The 22277-nt window shown below is 39.9% G+C and overlaps 1 protein-coding gene and 1 long non-coding RNA gene across 10 annotated transcripts in view; one reads left to right on the top strand and one right to left on the bottom strand.

Annotated features, from left to right (window-relative positions):
• LOC148902830 (DNA (cytosine-5)-methyltransferase 3C-like) overlaps positions 1-21623 on the bottom strand; it is a 32751-nt gene extending 11128 nt beyond the window's left edge. For 2 of the 9 annotated variants that reach the window (XM_088991562.1, XM_088991613.1), the window contains exons 1-18: positions 21482-21554; positions 19577-19685; positions 18119-19497; positions 17042-17169; positions 16794-16939; positions 15065-15236; positions 14895-14965; positions 12610-12736; positions 11908-11970; positions 11131-11180; positions 9649-9708; positions 9405-9554; positions 9211-9318; positions 2721-2850; positions 2495-2617; positions 2353-2397; positions 2181-2260; positions 870-982 (exon numbers count right to left, since the gene is read on the bottom strand). In XM_088991562.1, coding sequence (XP_088847688.1) covers positions 870-982; positions 2181-2260; positions 2353-2397; positions 2495-2617; positions 2721-2850; positions 9211-9318; positions 9405-9554; positions 9649-9708; positions 11131-11180; positions 11908-11970; positions 12610-12736; positions 14895-14965; positions 15065-15236; positions 16794-16939; positions 17042-17169; positions 18119-18126 — 1574 coding nt within the window. In that variant the 5' untranslated portion in view covers positions 18127-19497; positions 19577-19685; positions 21482-21554. Of the gene's footprint in view, positions 1-869; positions 983-2180; positions 2261-2352; positions 2398-2494; positions 2618-2720; positions 2851-9210; positions 9319-9404; positions 9555-9648; positions 9709-11130; positions 11181-11907; positions 11971-12609; positions 12737-14894; positions 14966-15064; positions 15237-16793; positions 17170-18118; positions 20489-21481 lie in introns of those variants that run through there. The other 7 variants (XM_088991587.1, XM_088991605.1, XM_088991622.1 and 4 more) reach the window with 7 other exon arrangements.
• Positions 1780-2854, top strand: LOC148902831 (uncharacterized). The gene is made up of 3 exons (XR_016114413.1): positions 1780-1844; positions 2558-2623; positions 2724-2854. It is a non-coding gene; the product is annotated as an uncharacterized LOC148902831 (long non-coding RNA).
• Positions 21624-22277: the final 654 nt, after the last annotated feature.

Below are 22277 nucleotides of genomic sequence, written 5' to 3'. Positions count from 1 at the left end.
AACTAAAGGGCACAGTTATGAGGACCCTACTATCCCAATAAATAAATAAATCATCTAGACTGAGGAGGTGCATCGTCCTAATTAGTATCTGGTGCTGTCCAAAAAAAAAACTACCAAAATGCTAATAGCTAGCCAGCCAGCTGGATAGCTAAAAGCTAGCCAAAAGTATATTTTTTTTAGCACATCGTCATAAGTCCTGTTTGTACTATTTATTAGCTATCCATCGGCTGGCTGTTGGCGGTCTGGCTATCCATTGGCTCTATGTTAACTATCAATTAGCTAGCTAGCTAGTTTTCACAGGAAAATTTATCCTGTGACTGTAAAGTGACCTTGAGAGTTTTTAAAGGCGGTTAAAAATCAAATGTATTATTATTATTATTATTATTATTATTAAAAAATGAGAATATGCTTGTTTTGCTGCCTGTTTTTAATGTATTTGAATTTGACTCCTGTTCTAGCGCTCCACATTGCAACCATCCGCCATGTTGGTTGTAAACACTGCAATGGCAAGATGGCAGACGACTAAAGTTAAAACTTCTGAAGAAAAACTAACTGTTTTCAATTGCCGTTTAACTACATTTGTTTCTTTAGCTATTTTAACAGAAGTGCGTCATATGTGGCGCGGATCATGTAGCAATATGTGCTAATTGTAATAGGCGCAGTGGAGTTACAAAGTTGCGCCAGTGGCTGTCAAAATGGCGCAAAGGTGCATCTTAGACGCATCTCTGCAAAGGTGGGGAATAAAATAAAAGGTTTGATGACTCATTTAAAGGAAAAAAAGTGGTTATAAGAGAATAAGTAACATGTTCTTGGCATCACTAAATCTCCCCCCAAAAAATGGAAATGCTAATGCCTTGAGATCCCTTTACCTGCAGCAGCTGGCGTTGTCACAAAGAATGACCTCCGTCCCCCCGCAACACACGGTGCAGTATGACTGGTAGCCATCTTCATCGTAGCGATACAGTGTTTCTATGAAGTTCTCCTACGGACAGAGAGCGTGATCAGTCTTATTTCAGTATACCATATTTTTCAGGGTATAAGGCGCATCCCCAATGAACGGTGAATTTTCGTTAAAGTTTTTACATATAAAGTATAAGTATATAAATTAAAGGACAACCGACATCACTTTTTTGTTTCTTAACTGACATCCAAAAAAAACGTTTTATAGCATCTAAAATACCCAAAACACGCAGTATGATATTTCTTTTATTAGTTATTTTATAACTTCGTGTTGCACCAAAAAGAGAGCAGAAGAGGGCGACAAAGCTCCATGTAAGGAATTAATCAGCCTGTTGAAACGGGCTAATTCCTTACACGGAGCTTTGTCGCCATTTTCTGCCTCATTTTTAGTGCTACATTTGCCCCCCTTATTGCCTCAAAATAGCACGGAATAAATGTTTTAATCGATTGCAAACATGTATGCTTTCCTCTTCAGAACTATTTGAATCATATCCATAACGATTGAATCATATTCATAACTTTTATATCTAAATGCATCTCTTGATTCTGCACTATGTACAGTCTTGTTTATAGAACGGTTTTTGCACATCTACATTTGCACAGTATACAGTTGACATTTTTATTTTGTTATGCTTAGAATATCTTGTTTTCTATCCTTTCACTCCCACCCCAACCCCATCCCTCTTCAATTGCTGCTGTGGACTGCAAATTTCCCCATTGCGGGACGAATAAAGGTATTCTGATTCTGATTCTGATTCTGATAACTGGATGAGTAACAAGAAAGCATATTCTGAAGCCATTGTTTTGATTCTCCAGCAAGGCAAGACGTCTTGGGGTGACGCCACGAACAAGGGGGCGGGACCTTCTGAAACTGGCCACTTCCGGTATCATTTTTTTTTTTAAGATTTTGGACTCTTTAAGTCATTTTTATTGGTGTTTTGCATTTGACTAAAAATATCATACTGCGTGTTTTAGGTATTTTAGATGCTATAAAATGTTTTTCTGATGTCAGGAAACAAAAAAGTGATATCGGTTGTCCTTTAAACATTGGAAAATACGGTACATACTTATTGTGATTTTTCTTTTTTTTTCTTGATTGTTTTTTTTGGGGGGGGGGGTGTGGTAGCTCAATCAAGTTTGCGAAACTTGATGTTGAAAGGCAGAGGTGGCTTTGCTAACCGTACCGGAATGGTCGAGGCACGCATTGCACTCTGTCTTACCTTGCATTTAAAACAAAGACCGCCTTCAAACAATGGGTGCTCCACGACAATATCAGCCGACCCGCAAGCCAAACAACAATCTAAAACGACAAAAGTCTGTCCTTTAGAATGGTGGCATTGAACAAGAAGAGACAGGATTAATCAGAAATCACAATACTCAAGCAGGACTGACCTTTGATTTTTGTGCCTTTGTCTTTAAGCCTCTCAATTAAAGTGTCTGGAAGTGAAAAAAAAATCAGTCAAATACAATAACAGTTGGAGTTTTTTTTCCCAAAACTACTTTTTCATCATGAGAGGTATTTTTATGGATGTACCTCTTGTGAAAATGTAGTTGGAGGTGCTTGCTCGACTCTTATAAACATTTTTCTTTTTCACAGGTGGCTGGTAGTCGGAATGAGGAGAGTCTGAATTGGACATTTGGTGAGAATCTTGAACAGCTGAAAGTAAGAAAACATTAGTCAAAAATGTCTTTAAAAGAGAATTGTATGAAGTAGAAATGTGCCCAATCTGATGCTTCTGGTGGCGTGCACATTTATTTACCAGGTGGTGTGAATCCCTGTGGTCCTGATGGAAGAAATCCTTTCATTGCCCAGTCCAGCATCAGATTAAGTTCTTTTTCTTTATCGTCTTTTGCCTCTTCAAATGACTTTTCACAGCGTTCACTAGCCAGCTGCAGGTCAGACATGGAGATTAGCATGCATTACATTTGATGGAAGAAGCATTTTGCAGACAGTAGTCAGACAGTTTATACAATGGGCGGGTACATTGCCCGCGAATAAAGAACATGGAAGGGAGCTTTTTAACCCCCTAAGCGCCAAAATTCTTGATAGGCTTTTTTCCCCCACAGAAACAATGGCTGCCCCCCTAAAAATATATATTTAAACTCATTCACTGCCATTCACGAATGTATTTGGGAATTGAAAATATGACGTAGAGCGCCATTCCCGAATTTGTTGGGGTTTTGGTTTTTCTTGCTGGGGTGCCGATAAAGCGCTGGCCATGGCCTCTGGCAAGGTTTCTTTTCTTTTCCACAATGGGGGAGTGTTTCCCCTTTTCCATGTAAGCTCTTTTTTCCAGCTTCAGTTGTTGTTAAAGCGCTATATAAACCAATATGCATGTATTTATAATACATTTAATTTCTAAGCGCCTTTCAAAACTCTCAAGGACACTTTACAGTCAGGGGATTTTTTTTGTGCGGGTTAAGCAGCGGCAGCCATTTGCGCCAGCGTTCATTCTACCCGGAAGTAACACAGCGACAAAGTTATGAAAGGAAGGAGAAAGGAAAGAAAGGAAACAACAACCTAAAAAAATATATATTGCATTGTATTTTGGACAGCCGCCCCCATTTCAAACTATGTTAACTCCAGACCCATATGATTTAGGAATTAACTCATTTTTCTGATGAAATAAGTTTTTTTTAAATCTGTATTGAATGTTTATGTAGTCCTAAAACTCAATATTCTGTGGGTCTTGCAATTCGAGTGACAATGACAAAAACCCTGGCACTAGAGTGGACACATTTTTGCACATATCTGGCAGTGAATGAGTGAAATATTTTAAATACGTTGGGGAAAAAAAACAGTGTATCGCTTTGTCACAAAGTGCCAAATTCCAAGTATTCCAATCTCCACTGAATCCCATATTTCTTACACACAAGAAGGAAAAGGAAACGTATTCAGAGAAAACAATTGATAACTCTGGTAAATTTGGCCGGAGAGGGGGGTTGGTAAGAGACAAATTTCTTAAAACCAAGATACAGTATTTTGCGCACAGTAGAGTTGAACCATGTATTGTCATTTATATCCCTAGCTAGATGTAAACATCCAAGATATTCGCGTAAAATAAACGACAACTGTGGCATCATTTTAGTCATGCGTATTAACTCATTAACTGCCAGACGATGTGCAAAAATCTGTCCACTCCAGTGCTAGGATTTTTGTCATTTTCACTCAAATTCCAGGACCCAAAGAATATTGGCTTTTGAGACGACATCAACATTCAACTCTCTTCTTTCATCAGAAAAAAAAGTTAATTCTTAAATTATATGGGTCTGGAGTTATATGAGCTTGAAATGAGGGCGGCTGTCCAAAATACAATGCAATACACACATATTGGTTTGTATAGCGCTTCAACAACACCTGAAGCTGTAACAAATCGCTAACATGGAAAAAAAGGGAAATAATGCACCCTCGTGGAAGGAAAAAACATTGCCAGAGGTCTGACCAGCGCTTTATCTGCACCCATAAAAAGAAAAACCAAAACCCGAACAAATTTGGGAATTTTATTTTATTTTAAACAGACTCTTTTCTTACAGACAGTGTTTTTTACGTGTTCAATTACCTGACATGTTTTGGCATATACTTCCGCCTTCATCAGAGTAACGAAAAGAATCTGTTTTAAATTAGATATAAAGTAGACAGGATGAACTTAATACAACTATTACGCGGAAATTCGGGAATGACGCTCCACGTCATATTTTCAATTCCCAAATGTATTCGGTAATGGCAGTGAATGAGTTAATGGAACGGTTTACGTCACTGTAGGAACGTGAATAGAAAACCAAGGAAGAGGAACAACTATCCTATTGAGTACTCTTGAGGGAGGAAAACCATTCAGGGAAGTGAAAAGGATAGCAAGAAAAAAAGAAGAGTAGAAGGACTCAAAGATATACAGTATGTACGCCAAACAATGATACAGCTTTAATCACCTCCTTGGTGTCTGAACTGCTTCGCCCAGATCTTGTCTTCTTGTTACGTTCCACTTTGCCCGATCCATCCTGTCTGAATCTACGCAATTGCTGGTCGGTGAATTTGGCGCGCATGGATAAACTTTGGGCGTACTCTTTGGGGTGCATCTTTCTCAAATGGTTAAACAAGTTTGTAGTGTTGCCCCTACATGTTTTAACATTCTCCCTGCACACTTTACAAAGCACGAGGGCTTGAGCACTGTCATCTGGTTCGAAACCAAACCATTCCCAAATCACAGAGTAGGAGGCCCGTTTGGGCACTAAATTCGACATACTGAGTTTTGTGTGAAATGGTTAAAAATTCACCGTGTGGTTTGTCCAATTGGTTGTGTCCCACTAAACTGTTCCGGTTATTGGATTGGATGAACCTTTATTAGTCTTGCAGTGGAGAAATTTACAATTATCATTGTAAATATATATACAATAATTGTAAAAATAGTAATGTTTACTGTTGGGTTTGACTGATTAGTTTTGTCCCACTAAATTATCTTTGACATACAGTACAAGTTTACGGTGTCATGTTAGAAAGGGTAATAATTGACGAGACCTTTTGGTGTCCACTTAACCCCCCCCCCCAAATTAACTCAATTGTGTCTAGTTCAAGATGGTAATTAAGTGTTTCTGTTTAGTCTTTGCAATGAGCCTTTCCCTCACAAAACACATTTAATTCTGCTTCTTGAATGACAATAGTTTCACATTGTTTGCTTGTTGTCCAATTCATTGTGTCCCACTAAATTGTCTTTGACCAACATAATGAAAATTATTTCATGTAGTAATGATTAACACTTGTGGTTTGTCGAATTGTTTTTGTCGCCCTAAAACGTAAAAAAATCGGATTATTCAAAGATAATCTTTGACGAGATTGATTAGATTCGTTTGTCCATTTCGTTTTGTCCTAAATTTCGCTGCAACCAATCAGAAATCAGTAAAGCTCACGCGAGTTGGGACTTTTTATACCCGTCATGATAAATCTCGAAAAGGGGACAGAAATTAATGACATGCAAGCACGAGTTGTAAACGTCTTCTTTCTCCTACTTTCCTCCATGCGTTCGACACAGGGGGTAGACTTAAGCCGTTTTTAAATCGTTAACGACACGTAAAACGATCGCAAACACAAGCGAGCGAGTTCGCCTTACTATTACATTTGGCGATGACGCTTCAATTTAAATTAGTCAAACAGGTGGAAATATATGTTCGATCGACTTTCATTGACAATTGCAGCGATCGGTGGCTTTGTCTCCCTTCTTTGTCGGCCTTGAGAGCGCAGAAGTGGTCGAGGCTCTCCGGCAGTCCGTTCCAAGAGGCACTTGAACGCAACCATCCAGACTTTCGATGTTCGAATCGCGCTTCTTTGGAAATTGACAAATTTGCGATGATCTTCTCAATTCTAATCTACTCTAGATGTTTTTTTAGTAGACCCTAAACGGAAGTGAGGGGAGAGGGCTGCCGGAAGAGTAGGTGGCTCAGGAGGGGGGTGCAAGAGACCCTGAGCAATTGGGGAAGGGGCGTAGGGGTCGAACGGAGTCGGACAAAGACTGGACTCGCTGCATTCTTTTTTTCTGATCTCGCTCCCTTCCACTACAGCCAATGGAGCACGCTGGGCGACGAAGTCACAATTTAACAGATGTTTGTGACTAATTGAAAATGCACTTTGTTTTTTTTAACATAGTATTTGGTTTTATGACGTGGTCCACCAAAACAAATGAAATCTAATTCATGTTCTCAGCTAAATTCGTTCATTCCTTTCATTTTGGCAGATATTGTGTAGCAAATTTGCAAATTGTCCTCTATGTTAACACCTAACCCCTTAACATACATTTCTGAATAATAGTAGTATGTTAATTATTACTTCATTTCCTGTATATGATAGCTGTCAATGTTAAGCGTTTTCTTACAGCTTCAGCTGTGGCGCTATATAAAATCAATGTGTGTTGTATTGTATTGTATAATTATATTATTGTATTTGGGTGGCAGTTACCCGCAATACTTGTAGCGTGGCCGTAAGCAGTTCAGAATGGAAGGACGAAACTTAACATGATGCAAAAAAAATACATAAATTCACAATACAGTAAAGTCTCGTTATATCGATATTCTCGGGAGTCCGAAAAAATATCGATATAACCGGGACTATCGATATATCCGACCCTGCGCGCATGTAATTTTCTCGTTCAGAGTAATAGTATCGTAATAAGCGGTACTATCGATATAACCGATATCGATATAACGAGACTTTACTGTATATTCCAGGCATCGAGCATAATCCTTGCCTCCCTAAAACCACCACTTATCAGGAAACAATCAAACAGGCACATTTGAGTCCTCCATATTGTATCGTCAAAGAGAGCAAACCATCTTCAAGCCATCTTGGTCAAGAATTTGTAAAAATATCCACACACATCCACTCACATTCTCTCCAACCTCGCTTGTCATCTCAGGATCAACCGGATTCGTGCGTTGATTGCGCAGCAGTTTCAGTGGCCTGAGCATTGGAAGGATTGACAGACTTTATTGGGGTCTGATTTTCAAAGCTGGACCACTACACACCACCAACCAAGCTCTTGTCATTGATATTGACTGCCCAACGATTGATCTAGCATGTCTTCTTCATCCACGGAATCCCAGTCGATTTAGACTCAGACCGAGGTCTGGGGTTCGTCTCACAAGAACATTTTGGACAGCAAATGCTAGTTTATCATCTGGCTATTATCCGCAAACCAATGGACCGACCTAAGGGGCTAATCATGTCCTGGAGACTGGCCTTCACTATGTCTACATGCAGCAACTGACGTCGTGCCATGGGTGGGTTATGCCCTCATCTCGTCTGTCACCGGTCGGTCATTGTTCATCTCGCCTTTGGCAATCAAAGCCCTTCTATTCCGGTCTCTGATCGGTGAACCTTCCCTCTATTCAACCTCACCTAAGGTGGGCTCACAGAGTGTGGAGGGAGACCAGAGGAGCTCATCCCGCAGTTGCCGATCGGATACCATCTGGTACCGAGCTACCTATCAACCAGGATCGACATATGGCGAGGTATTCACATTAATAAGGGCCATTATACATCGGACCTTTCTGGGAGGAGATAGTCATCAACCATGAGCTGATCCTGTCCACCACCTACGTTTAAGATCCATCTGAAACAAGTTGAATCATGTCCACTTGCACCTCCATCCGCCCCTTGTCGACGGTGACATATTGAAGGAGATTTTGTGCTACAGGCAACGGGGCAGGGGTATGCAGAATCTGGTCGACTGGGAAGGTTATTAGCCAGAGGGTATGTAGGGTCCATGCTCCTGGATCTTGGGATTTCTCCCTTAGTGTCTTCCACTCAGTAAGGAAAAGTGTATAAAACGGTGGTGAGAAAAGACAGGAAGCAGAGCTGAAGATGTTGAGGCTTTCTTTGGGAGTGACCAGGTTGGATAGGATCAGGAATGAGTACATTAGAGGGACAACTCATATTCGAGGCTTTGGAGAGAAAGTCAGAGAGACCAGACTGAGATGGTTTGGACATGTCCAGAGGAGAGAGAGAGTGATTATATCAGGAGAAGGATGCTGAACTGCCAGGCAGGAGACCGATAGGAAGACCGAAGAGGTTTATGGATGGTGTCAAAGAGGATATGAAAGTAGCTGGTGTGAGAGAAGATGCACAAAACCAGATTAGATGGAGGACACTGATTCGCCTGAAGGGAAAAGCCGAAAGGAAAAGGAGAGTCTTCCACTCAGTACGCCCTTCGAAACCAGGTGGTCTGCCAGGTAAGGTCCATTGAGAGATTGAGGTAGGGGGGCGGGGGACTGTCATGTCTTGATCTCTTTGTGTTTTGATTTATGGCTCCAACTGGAGTGGTGGCGTTCTCTTCAGTGATGTAGTAGTTTGGCATTTTGGACCAATTCAGGACTGCTTTGCACTCACGTTGCTGTCAGACTATTCACCTTGCTCTTGTTCTACGTACCAATTGTAATTTGTCGTCTTGTTCTCCCTTCCTGCACTGTGTTAGTTAGTTAGTTATTGTTATTTTACTATTTAATTTCTTATTTATAGCACAGTCTGTTTTATGTCTCCTTATTGGATTGACTTATTCTTTATCCCTGTGCAAAAGCGTTTTGTTACCCAATGTTTTTCTGGCACTGCTGGACAGTGATCTCATTTGTACTTTGTCAATCTTGTGACCTTTGTTGGAAATATGACAGTTTTTGTCAATAATTTTTTACTCTTGTCTACATTTTTGGGATCCACCATTTTCCAGATTATTCCGGAACATGACAGACAGCGGGATTTTGCTCTCTCACCTCGATGACCTGGTAGATGGCCATCTTGTAGCTGGCCAGGGTAGCCAATGAATTTTTGCAGAAACATTCCGTGAAATCCCGAAAAGGCAACAAAGCTTCCGTGTGGATCTGGGAAAAAAAGCTTGTTTGTGTAGACTTGAAATTCACTTCTGAAGCACATTAATATAATTAAAATCGCTGGGCAGCAGTCAAACCTTTGAGAAGGTTCCATCTCCAAACCATTCGACCCGCCGAACCCCTTGTGGTGAAAATTTGGTTTTCCAAGGAATCACCAAGCCGGGCCACCAGGAGAAGCCCTCCACTTTTCCCCATACGAGCTCGCCAGTCAAAAAACCTTTCCCATCCTGGGAGGGAATCAAATGTTTAAAATGTGATCAAAACAGGGCTCAAGAGCTTTTCAGTGCTAAGTCCAAATGTCTTTTTAGCTTTCAGACTGACCTGGTAATTGGCTTTCCGTCGCCCTTTGTTCGCTTTATGCCTGGGTGACATCTTTTCCACCTGAAAGTTAGGGAGGGGTTGGCAGGGGGGAAATCAACATCTCATAAGTTAACCTTAAACTGAGTCGCAAATGTGAACAAAAAATCAGCAAATCCATTCCTTTGATGCCATTGACGGTATTGAAGAGGCCATCGGAATTTCCGCCTGCGTAAGATTGTGGGTGGAAATGTATCAGTTAACTCGGAGAAGGGCTTCCACGTGTAAAAATTAAACCTTTGGGTCCAAGAGATATGTCAGGAAATCATCAAGTTGTACTGTAATAATAATAATAGTAATAATAATAATAACGTTCATTTATAAGCATCTTTCAAAACTCTCACGGACGTGACTCAAGTTGAAGGCATTTTTAGAGCAGGTTCTCAGAATCAGAAAGCCTTTAATAGTCCCACAATGGGGTAATTTGCAATCTACAGCAGCAACATTGAAAGAGGTGGGGTTAAATCCTCACAAAAACATAATTTCCCCACCTCACACACAGAGACTGTGGAGCAAAAGTTAAACACTCATATTAACTCATTCACTACCATTCACCAATTTATTCCGGAGTTGAAAATATGACGTAGAGCACAGGTGTCAAAGTCAAGGCCCGCGGGCCAAATCCGGACCGCCACATCATTTTTTTTTCGGCCCGCGAAAGCAAATCAAACTTGTTAAATTCCATGATGATTGCTAAAATCTGAGCCAAATTTTTATATTTTTGGATGTCAACCACAATAAAAGTCATTATTCTTGTCTTCAGATTTGAAAACGAGTTATTCATTAATTTTCTGTGTGCTCTATATGTAATATTTGAAGGGATTTAAACATTGTAATGGCTTCCCCAAATTCATAACGGCCCTCGAGAGGAAACCATAACTACAATGTGGCCCGCGGCAAAAAATGACTTTGACACCCCTGACGTAGAGCATCATTTCCGAATTTGTTCAGGTTTTGTTTTTTCATGCTTGGGTGCCAATAAAGCGCTGGCCATGACCTCTGGCAATGTGTAATCCTTCCACAAGGGGCAGCATTTCCCATTTTCCATGTTTGCGCTTTGTTCTAGCTTCAGCAGTTGTTAAATGACTTTATAAACCAATATGTATGTATTTCATTGTATTTTGGACAGCCACCCTCATTTCAAGCTCATATAACTTCACACCCATATACTTTAGGAATTAACTTTTTTCCTGATCAAAGAAAAGAGTCAACGGTTTCTTACACTGCGATGAAATGTTGATGAAGTCCTAAAACTTAATATTCTATGGTCCCTGGAATTCGAGTGCCAATGACAAAAACCCTGGTACAGGAGTGGACACATTTTTGTACATGTCTGGCAGTGAATGAGTTAATGTCCTACAGCACCCCGGTTGGAAAGGTTATCATGCATCCATTTGGGCTATCATACACCATTGACAGAATTGAAGAGAAGCAAATGAAATGTACCCTTTTTCCAGCATCGCCGTTGTCTCCAGGACTGTCATGTAAGTTCAAGTCTGAGGAAGGAAAGAAAAACAGATGCTTTCACAGTATTCATGGCACTATATTCTCTTCTTGTACCAGTTTGACAGCTTGCTGTCACTGGCTTGGCATTCAGACCCTTTGCAGTCAAACATTTCGAGTGTCTAGTGTGACTCTTGCAAGTTATTTGTTTCATTGTTATTACAGTAAAGCAGGGGTGTCAAAGTCATTTTTTGCCGCGGGCCACATTGTAGTTATGGTTTCCTCTCGAGGGCCGTTATGAATTTGAGGAACCCATTAGAATGTTTAAATCCCTTCAAATATTACATATAGAGCACACAGCAAATTAATGAATAATTCGTTTTCAAATCTGAAGTCAAGAATAATGACTTTTATTGTGGTTGACATCCAAAAATAGGACATTTTGGCTCAGATTTTAGCAATCATCATGGAATTTAACAAGTTTGATTTGCTTTCGCGGGCCGAAAAAAATGATGTGGCGGGCCGGATTTGGCCCGCGGGCCTTGACTTTGACACATGTGCAGTAAAGTCTCGTTATATCGATATTGGTTATATCGATAGTACTGCTTATTACGATACTATTTCTATGAACGCAAGGAGAAAATTTACATGCCGCAGGATCGGATATATCGATAGTCCCGGTTATATCGATATTTTTTCAGACTCCCGAGAATATCGATATAACGAGACTTTACTGTATTTTAAGGAAAATACTAAGTAGAGCATACTCGTGCGTCTTACCTTTTAACTTTGTAAGGGCGACGTGACATGGCTTTAAATATCTCATATAGTCCTCATTCAGTCCTGAAAATGAAATAGAATCGATATAATGACACTTCAATAAGCAGAGATCCAAAATCATTGCACACTGCCATTTTTTTGTTTTATTTACAAACTAGTTTTATGCATTTTTTTTGAAAGTTAGATGATATACAATACAATACAATACAATACAATACAATACAATACAATACAATACAATACATATTCAGAATCAGAATCATCTTTATTGCCAAGTACGTATGTAGAACACACAAGGAATTTGTTTCCGGTAGAACACGGTGCACTAGTATCATCATCAAAAAATTGCAAGGTGGCACTATACAGTTCCATTTGGGCTACTGTTCAAAGAGTTAATGGCTTGGGGGAAGAAGCTGTTTAAATGTTTGCTGGATTTGATGATATTGATTTATATAGCGCTAATAACAGCTGACGCTATAACAAAGCGCTGAACATGGACAGCTATCATATACAGTACAGGAAATAAAGCAGTCACAAAGATAGTAGAAAGATCAAGTCGGAATCATGCTGAGTTGAATGCCAAAGATATGGTCAATTCGATTCTTTACAATAATGAATACATTCAAGGGTGGCATGGTCGTGTCTCTAAAACATTTCAAAGTTCAAAGACAATGACGCTCACAACAGTTTTTTTTAACTTACCTGTGACTGTTTTGGCTTGTTTGATAGTTTGCTTATCTGGACTGTCTGACATGTGTTCACCGTTGCTCTCTATTGAGCATTCACTGCCAAACGGAGATTCGTCATCTGCAATTCCTGGGCCGTCACACTAGAAATAAGATCATTGAATTCGAAATGAGCAGAAAATAATTACGTTTGGCATATTTTGCAGCATAGTATAACGTGTCTTTAAATACCATCATGAGCTGAAATTGTCCCATGGAGACCGGACCCAACAACATCAGCCCTGATGAGTACCGTTTTGTAGTTTGCCAATAGTTTTGCAGTGATGCTGCGCGTGAATGGGGAAATACAAAACGACAAAGGAGCTAAAACGGACGCCGGATGTTTTAAGGCCTGCAAGTGCTGCTTGATATGCGATATGTTAAACACAAGCAGTCGGACCTAGCTTCTCTAGTTTGTCATACAGGTGCAAAAATTATTTGATTAATTAACAATTGATTATTTCTGCGTAAGCTCTCAGTCGTACAGGAGTGGTACATCGATGAAAAGGTTTCTTCAGCCCTCATCTGTACTTGTTTGAAGGTGTCGGACGTTTCGCTTCTTATACAAGAGGCTTCGTCAGCTAACTAAAATCTTTTGCTGGTAGTTTCGGTCCTATATATATCCATACTGTCCAGATGTGGCGGTGCCAGACTCTGCTATGATTGGTCCCTGCTCTCAGGTTGCTTACTTCTATTGTCCTGCCTGAGTATGGTGTCTACGACTGGCCTGATTGCCCCATTTGCTCTGGTATCACCTCATCAGCATAACTAAGCCTAGGTTGCCTAAGAATGCTGTTGTACGAACGATCCAAATTGAACCTCACCCCACCATGGCGATTTTATGAAAGGTTTTGCTGTTTTATGAAAATAGCTTCTTTTACTCCCCTTTCAAACCATCTATTTTCTTTCGCCAAGATTTTAACCTCATTGTCATCAAATAATTGGTTGCTAGCTTTTAGGTGCATATGTACTGCCGATTGAGGCCCACTAGTATTATCCATGCGATGTTAATAGTCTTTTTTTGAGAATTTCTTTAGTCTCCCCAATGTTTTGCTCTTTACAATTTTCATTTTTACAATGTACAGTAAAGTCTCGTTATATCGATATTCAAGGGAGTCCGAAAAAATATCCATATAACCGGGACTATCGATATATCCGATATCGATATAACGAGACTTTACTGTATTTAATAAACGACATTACTTTGGTAGCCTATCTTTTGGATGCACTAATTTATGTACTTAATTTATATACTTATACCGGTGTCTGATATTCATGACAAAAAGTTGTACTCTACTGTAAATATGTGTTTATGCAATACAGCTACATATATCAATATGCCCTTTCTTTGATACTTGCACTATGTCAAGGGTGTCAAAGTCATTTTTTGCCGCGGGCCACATTGTAGTTATGGTTTCCTCTCGAGGGCCGTTATGAATTTGGGGAACCCATTAGAATGTTTAAATCCCTTCAAATATTACATATGGAGCACACAGCAAATTAATGAATAACTCGTTTTCAAATCTGAAGTCAAGAATAATGACTTTTATTGTGGTTGACATCCAAAAATATGAAATTTTGGCTCAGATTTTAGCAATCATCATGGAATTTAACAAGTTTGATTTGCTTTCGCGGGCCGAAAAAAATGATGTGGCGGGCCGGATTTGGCCCGCGGGCCTTGACTTTGACACCTGTGCACTATGTAGTTTTTTTATGAAACATTTTCGCACATTTCGAGTATACATCTCACTCTTCTGACATTTTACTATGCCTAGAATATATATATATATATATATATATATACAGTAAAGTCTCATTATATCGATATCGGATATATCGATAGTCCCGGTTATATCGATATTTTTTCAGACTCCCGACAATATCGATATAACGAGACTTTACTGTATATATATATATATATATATATATATATATATATATATATTTTTAATCCTTTCACCCCCCCATGCCCTTTCAAATTACTGCTGTGGACTGCAAATGTCCCCATTGTGGGACGATTAAAGGTTTTCTGATTCTGATACTTTTTACTATCTGGACTTTGTGGAACCCCGAAAATGACAGGGAAGGAGTAAAAAAAAAAATCACTTTGCATTTCCTCGCAAATGTTGCTTTCGCCCGTAAAATACTTTGCATTTCGTGGTAATTTGGTAGTTGTGAAGGAATGCAACGTTTTTTTTTTGTCTCCTTCCCTTATTGATCATTGCCAAACTAAGAGTGTTTCTGAATGAACTTAAACGACACCTTTCTGTTGTTCAGTGTCTCAGATTTCTCCATATCACGACCCGGAGCAGGAGAGTCCAATCTTATGCCGCCTAAGGGATTGAAAAATGGATTTCATTTCATGTTGTGATCAAAAGTAAAAGCCACAACCTCATTTTACTGTCACAAACAATAGCAAAGAATGAAATTACTTTTTGTAGGGGACATGGATGGCAGATACGGGCTGATGTCACAATTCTTGCGAGCTCTGACGGCATCGTAATTTTTATCCATCACATTGTATGTGTAGAAGGTTTTAAACCATAACAGGAACTCTAGGTTGATTTTAAAATCCCCTGTTATGAGTTCATCAGATGGAATTCTCTGAAAGAAAAAAAAAAGTGACACATTTTAACTCTCCTGTCCCGACAGCCTCAGGTCTTAAAATGTGCCATCCCCGCAATAATACACATGTAATTAGACAATAGAATACATACTGATTTTTATAGCGAAACAGCAACAGCTGAAACTGTACCAAAGCACATGGACAGCTATCATATACAGGAAATAAATAACTAATTAACTCATTCACTGCACTGGAATTGAAAATATGACATAGCGCGTCATTCCCAAATTTGTTCGGGTGTTGTTTTTTCTTGTTTGGGCGCCGATAAAGCGTTGGCAATTATTTTTTTTCTTTTCCACAAGGCATTTCCCTTTTTTCCATGTTAGTGCGTTGTTACAGCTTTAGCGGCTAAAGCGCTATAGATGAAAGCTAGCTTTCTATGTATTTGAGTTACTTCCGGGTTGAGGGAACGCTAGCACGTGTGGCTGCCGCTGCTCAACCTAGCTATCTGGCTCTCGAGCTAGCTATTTGCTATCTGGCTATCTATTTAGCTAGCTATCTGTTTTCTATCTATTATCTGTCTCGCTGGCTATATATTGGTTATCAAGCTATCTATTAGCTATCTATCTGGCTAGCTATCTGGCAGGCTAGCCATTAGCTATATATTAGCTAGATTTCTATGTATTTGAGTTACTTCTGGGTTGAGTGAATGCTGGCGCGTGTGGCTGCCGCTGCTCACCCACAGAAAAACTTATCCTGTGACTGTAAAGTGAACTTGAGCGTTTTGAAAGGCGCTTAGAAATGAAATGAATTATTTATTCTTCTTCTTATTATTATTATTATTATTTTATTATTATTATTATAAGAGGTTGTTTGGAGAAAAGAGCTTTTGGAAAATAATTGCAGTCGATCTTTGTTTCTTGCAGGGGAGAGGCCGGCCTTCCACTGCAAATAGTTGAAATCCGTGTGGAATAGCTGGCTACGGAATTGCATTGTTTTTCTTTTATAATTCATCAATCCACGACAAAATTACCAAAAAAATGACTGCACATTTTCTCTAAAAAGCCTGGAGTGAAATGGGGAGAAGAAGAAAAACCAATTGGGGAAAGAAAGCTACAAATATGTGAAGCCGTAAATGCGGGTGTTACTGTAAACCACAGGTGTCAAAGTCAAGGCCCGCGGGCCAAATCCGGCCCACCACATCATTTTTTTCGGCCCGCGAAAGCGAGTCAAACTTGTTAAATTCCATGATGATTGCTAAAATCTGAGCCAAAATTTCATATTTTTGGATGTCAACCACAATAAAAGTCATTATTCTTGACTTCAGATTTGAAAACGAGTTATTCATTAATTTGCTGTATGCTCTATATGTAATATTTGAAGGGATTTAAACATTCTAATGGGTTCCCCAAATTCATAACGGCCCTCGAGAGGAAACCATAACTACAATGTGGCCCGCGGCAAAAAATGACTTTGACACCCATGCTGTAAACATTTCCCACAAAACTGTCCATCCCAAAAAAAAATCCCCAAATCTGAACTCTTCAACTCATTTGAAATCAACTCATCTTTATTAAAGCTAACAAATTGCATACCTTTAAGATGTGTTTCTTGATGAAGGCTTCCTGAAGGAGACTGAAGTTGTGCTTGCAGTCATACTCAGCCTGTGCATCAAACTTCACTCTACTCATATCTATGGAACCTGGGAAGATGGAATCCAGGATCTGGCAGTGACAAGCACCTGTAAAGTCAAACAAATGGCAGCGATGTGAGTGAACCGTGAAAGCGTTTTTGGAAAGCCGGCCCAAAGTGGTTGTTTTGATCTGCTGAAATGAATACGAACCTGAAGAAATGTGTTGAATCTCCTTGAATTTGGTCTTCAGAAGAGTATTGAGCCATGTCAGTGAGTTTAACGCATCTGTCTCATCTTGGATTGAATCCGGGCTCACAATCACTTGTTTTCTCATCTCGCTGATTACCAGGAAGGGAAAAAGTTAAGAACTAAATGAACAAAGATGTAGAGGAGGTTCCATCCAAGCCCCTATTTTGTCCCATGTCACCTATTATTTGACTGTTTTGTGTGGATTTTTACATTTGGATCAAAATGACCCACAACATAATCAATGTGATTTTTTTTCAACATACAGTAAAGTCTCGTTATATCGAAATCGGATATATCGATAGTCCCGGTTATATCGATACTATTTCTATGCACGCACGGAGAAAATTACATGCAAACAGGGTCGGATATATCGATAGTCCCGGTTATATCGATATTTTTTCGGACTCCCTTGAATATCGATATAACGAGACTTTACTGTAATTGATGAGGAACTAGATACGATTATCACAGAGAAAGCACCTACAAGAGATCATTCCTCAAGATGTTGAAAGAAGAAGGTTATGTTCATCATCAAGTGTTTAATGCTGAGGAAACCGGCCACTCCATTCCATCAAGCCATCAACGACCATCACACCGGTAAATAAAACCACTTTATTATATAGTACCGTTTATTTTTGTAATTATAGTACCATAGCACATTTATTCTACATAAAATAAGGTATATTTTGTGTAGTTTTGAGAAAATTACATGCAAACAGGGTCGGATATATCGATAGTCCCGGTTATATCGATATTTTTTCGGACTCCCTTGAATATCGATATAACGAGACTTTACTGTAATATGAGGGCTAATAATAATAATAAATTTCATTTTAAGTGCCTTTCAAAGCTCTCAAGGACACTTTACAGTCACAGACAAGCATAGGTATTATAATAAATAAAATACAATCACAAATAGAACACAAGAAATAAAATACACTTATAAATAGAAACAAAAGAAAGAGCTACACAGATAATGCAATTTTAAATAGGTGGGTTTTAAGATGGGATTTGAAGGAACTCATCCAATTTACTTACTTCTTCATGGCTGCGTGACTCTCCTGGAAACTGCCGGCCTTGCCTTGGAAGTCTGCTGGCTTTTTTTTGGCCCGCCGGTCTCTGTGTTATGATAGAGAGGTGGTTGCGTTTCATGAAGCGGTAACACCAAGAAAGTCTTCCCGCAAAGTCACTAACATTCATCTCCTTGGCAACTACCAGCACGTGGAGACGTATCTTAGTGGTTGACAAGCCTCGCCCAGGAGCATGTAGTTCAAGCGCCCACCTATGAACTCGTTCCTCCAGCTGTGGCCATCTTGTTTGTTGCCCATGTTTAGCTTTCTGCGTTTTCTTCATTGCAAGAAAAGTAATTCGCCATTTCCTCATAACAGACTCACTCACTCCAAACTTTCTTCCTGCTGCTCGATTGCTGTTTTCGACTGCATATTCCACAGTTTGCAGCTTCAATTCTGCAGGGTATTTCCCCATTTGTGTCTTTCTCAATTGTCTTTCCGCCAATTATGACTTAACTTTCTGTGCTACAGGAGTAGCAGACACTTGTAGGTAACATTTATGAACACGTGAACTGATAAATTTTAATTAGAGTTGTGCACAGGTTGGCATTTGACTTGAATTACGATAAGAACTGTTATGTGATTAAAAAAAATCACGTTTGAATTCCACCTTAAAAAAAAAAAAAGTTGAATTAAACGAATCCTTGCTCCGCTGTTTTTGGTCTCGGTTTTTGGAAATGAAATTCCCCCCCAAAACGAGACCTATGTTTTCTTCTTCATGATGCATGTTTTCGACCGAGGCGATTTGTAGTCCCCAAAATACGGTGCTCATCATGAAGTTGACCTTGCATTTAGATGCGGGCGTGTGTGATGGATGCGACTGGTAGCCTTATACAGTGAGACCTCAACGTACGAACTTAATTGGTTCCCAGACAGAGTGTGTAAGACGAAAAGTGTGTATCTCAAAAAATAAATTCCCATAGGAAACCATTAAAATGGGAATAATCCGTTCCCGGGTTTCCATAAAATATACTTTTCAACTAAATAAGCCTAAAAAACTACACACAACATACCTTATTCTATGTATAATAAATATGCTATTGTATTGTAATGAAAGAAATCAGAATCAGAATCATCTTTATTGCCAAGTATGTAGAACACACAAGGAATTTGTTTCCGGTAGAACACGCTGCACGAGTATCGTCGTCAAAAAAACTGCTAAGTGGCACTATACAGTTCCATTTTGGCTACTGTTGAAAGAGTTCAGAGTTCAAAGAGTTAATGGCTTGGGGGAAGAAGCACTGGGGAATACACTGCATTGTATCATAAAGTCACTTTATTTACATTTGTGATGGTCATTGATGGCTTGCTGGAATGGCATTGGAGGTCGAAGGTCAATTGGAATTGCTGTTTGGAAAGAGAGGCGCATTACATGAGGACTGTAATTAAGGAAATAAACTGTGCTGTAAAATAAAGTTTTATTTACCTTTTTGATGGTCGTTGATGGCTTATGGAAGGAGAGTCACCTTCCATATGGACTGTTGGTAACTTAACCTCTGGTGCTGTTCGGTCGTGTGCTTCCGCCGAAGATCACTCTGCCAGCCGTGGTGGGTGTGTATTATGAAAACAGTGCTTATTATAAGGTTTAATTTTCATAAATTTGACGTTTGTAAGACGAAAAGTTTGTAAGATGAGGTGTTTGTAAGTTGAGGTCTCACTGTAATTGCAAATCCTCTATTGTCTGTCAGGCTATCTGTATGGTAATAATAGAGAAAGAGGAAAAAAACTGATATCCTTGCATCTGTCACGTCCCAAACGAATCGCTTTGGTGCGAAATAAGTTGCTGCATCCCGAAATAGCAGACGGAGATAGGAGTACTGTACAAAAAGTTAATCCTGTAACATAAATATGCACTGAAAAAAAATCCAACTCAAAGCACTGGTCAAATAAGTACTAGGAAAAACGAACTACAAGTTAACAAAAAATGCTTGCACAAAAAGCAAGGAGAAATAAATGGCCGGTGAATAATGAGGTGATTGGCAGCAGGTATGTTACAAGCAGGGAAGCATAAACCCGCCACCTCCTGCCGAATCACAAGATGAAAACATCAACCTTTTCACTTACAATATAGGAAACCCTCAAAAGGGTGATGCGGAGAGTAGGGCTGTAAGATTGTGCAGGGAAAAAAAAAATATTATTACAATGGTGATTGATTGATTTCGAAGTTTAGCATTCAACAACTAAAACTTCTCTAAATTATCATCACCATCCCCTCATTTTCATAATGCTATATATACACACCTATTATATTTTGCAATTTTACATACCGTTACATTGAACTCTTGAATAAATAATACCTGTATTTTGTGACCTTATTTCTTTCATTTATTTATCATGCAGATATGTGTTTTGCCATGACTAAAATAGTATTTTATTCATTCTTTGATTCACTCCACTGTTGGAATTTGCAATTCAGTCTTGTGTGAATTTACGAAGCAAATCTGCCACATCTAATATGGCGGACGCGCCGGCCGACTACAGTACCATTCCATTCAAGACGCGAAGTTGAAGTGTCGCGAGGTTGAATACGCTTTTACCGCGAATCAGTGGTGTTACTATGAATCCCACTGCTGTTCCAGGCATGACGCGACCCATGTGGGCGATTGGCTGCAGGGCACATGCCGCTGCAATATGATTGGCTGCTGCATCGAGCAAAACATTTTGCATTGCTTCCAAGCACGAGAAGAAAAATACGATTTGAGCTTAGCAGCGTTATTGTGAATACAATCGAAACCACACTTGCCCTAACCGTAAGCCTCGCGGTCACAAAAACCAGCGTGATTATTTTGATTCTGTACAAACACCCCCCCCCCCGCTTGGAACGTGCATCTCGCGCCACCCAGCCTACAAACCCAGTGGGATTCGTAAATACGCCGGCGAACCCATCCAAAAATCGGGAGAATATTACAGACTAACTTCAGTCAAAGCTTGCAGCACCTTGTAAAAAGCTGCAAAAGCTAAAAGTGCATTGATTTTATTTGTAGTACTTGCTTGAAGTTGAGTGATAAAATAACTAGTCGCCAAACGAAGTCTGCAAGACCACTGGCCACCCTTCACGTGCATGCACGCGTTATTACGCAAACCACAGAAACGAAACACAATGAAAAGAACAGTGCACATTTCAATTTCATTTGTGCGATTCAAACTTAGGTTCTCTGCAAATTCGTGTCGAAATGCAAAAGTCTTCTTGTGTTTTTGCATGCGCCGCTGGTCGCCCTTTGTTATGGAGGCGATCATTTCGCTGCCTTTCACGTGGAATTAAAAAAAACAGGACAATTGAAGCGATGCACCATTAATGATTGCATGATTGAAATAACAGTGCGAGACTTACCGTTGCCTTAGTCCTTTTCCTCCGAGTTAAAGGTGGCTATGTCTCCAAACGCTCCCCGAAAGTCCCAGCCGGAAGTTTCGTGGGACGTCCTCGCTGAGCATCTCCGCTCAAGATGCTTTAAAAGCACAGAACGAGGCTCTCTTCCTTTTTGCTAACTAGCCAATGTCAAAACTAACTCACAAGCGTGTCTTCTGGAGGAATTTCTTGTGCGTTTATATTTTACGAGACCATCATTGTCAAATAGATGTTGTTCAGGCATTTATTGTGATAAAAGGGTTATAACTCCCCAGACCGGTGTCGTAACTACGGTCTTGTTTCCACCTGGAACTGGCCAGACTCGATATTCCGCCGAGAACAGGACACAGGAGAGAGCAGCAGGTTGTATTTGAGAAATTGTATTAAAATAAAGTCAACAGGAACAAAATGTAAAACGTTAAAATCATTTGAACAGAAAAAATACAAATGATCAAAAGAAAACCAAGATTAAAAGTCCGCCTGCACAGCATACAATGCATGCACAGCATACAATGCATACACAATGCATACAAAGCATACAACAATGACCCGACAGCGAATGGTCGTGCCGGGAGTCCTTTTGAGTGTCACTGATTGAGAACGACCAGGACCTGCGAGGCAGCAGAAAGGGCTGACAGCACTACCCGTTGGTCGCCAATCCGAACGTGGCAGTCCGCCACTGATCGGAACGACCAGCACTTGTGCAGGCGGGCGGGGCCGACAGCGCCACCCGTTGGTCGCCAACCAGATCATGACACAAACCCTATGAAGACAAGCGGTT

Source organism: Hippocampus bargibanti, linkage group LG01 (genome assembly GCF_051943395.1).
Source record: "Hippocampus bargibanti isolate YZ-2025 linkage group LG01, ASM5194339v1, whole genome shotgun sequence".
NCBI classification, from domain to species: Eukaryota; Metazoa; Chordata; class Actinopteri; order Syngnathiformes; family Syngnathidae; genus Hippocampus; species Hippocampus bargibanti.
The sequence above is the reverse complement of the archived record's forward strand: the minus strand, read 5'-3'. Positions and strand labels throughout refer to the sequence as shown.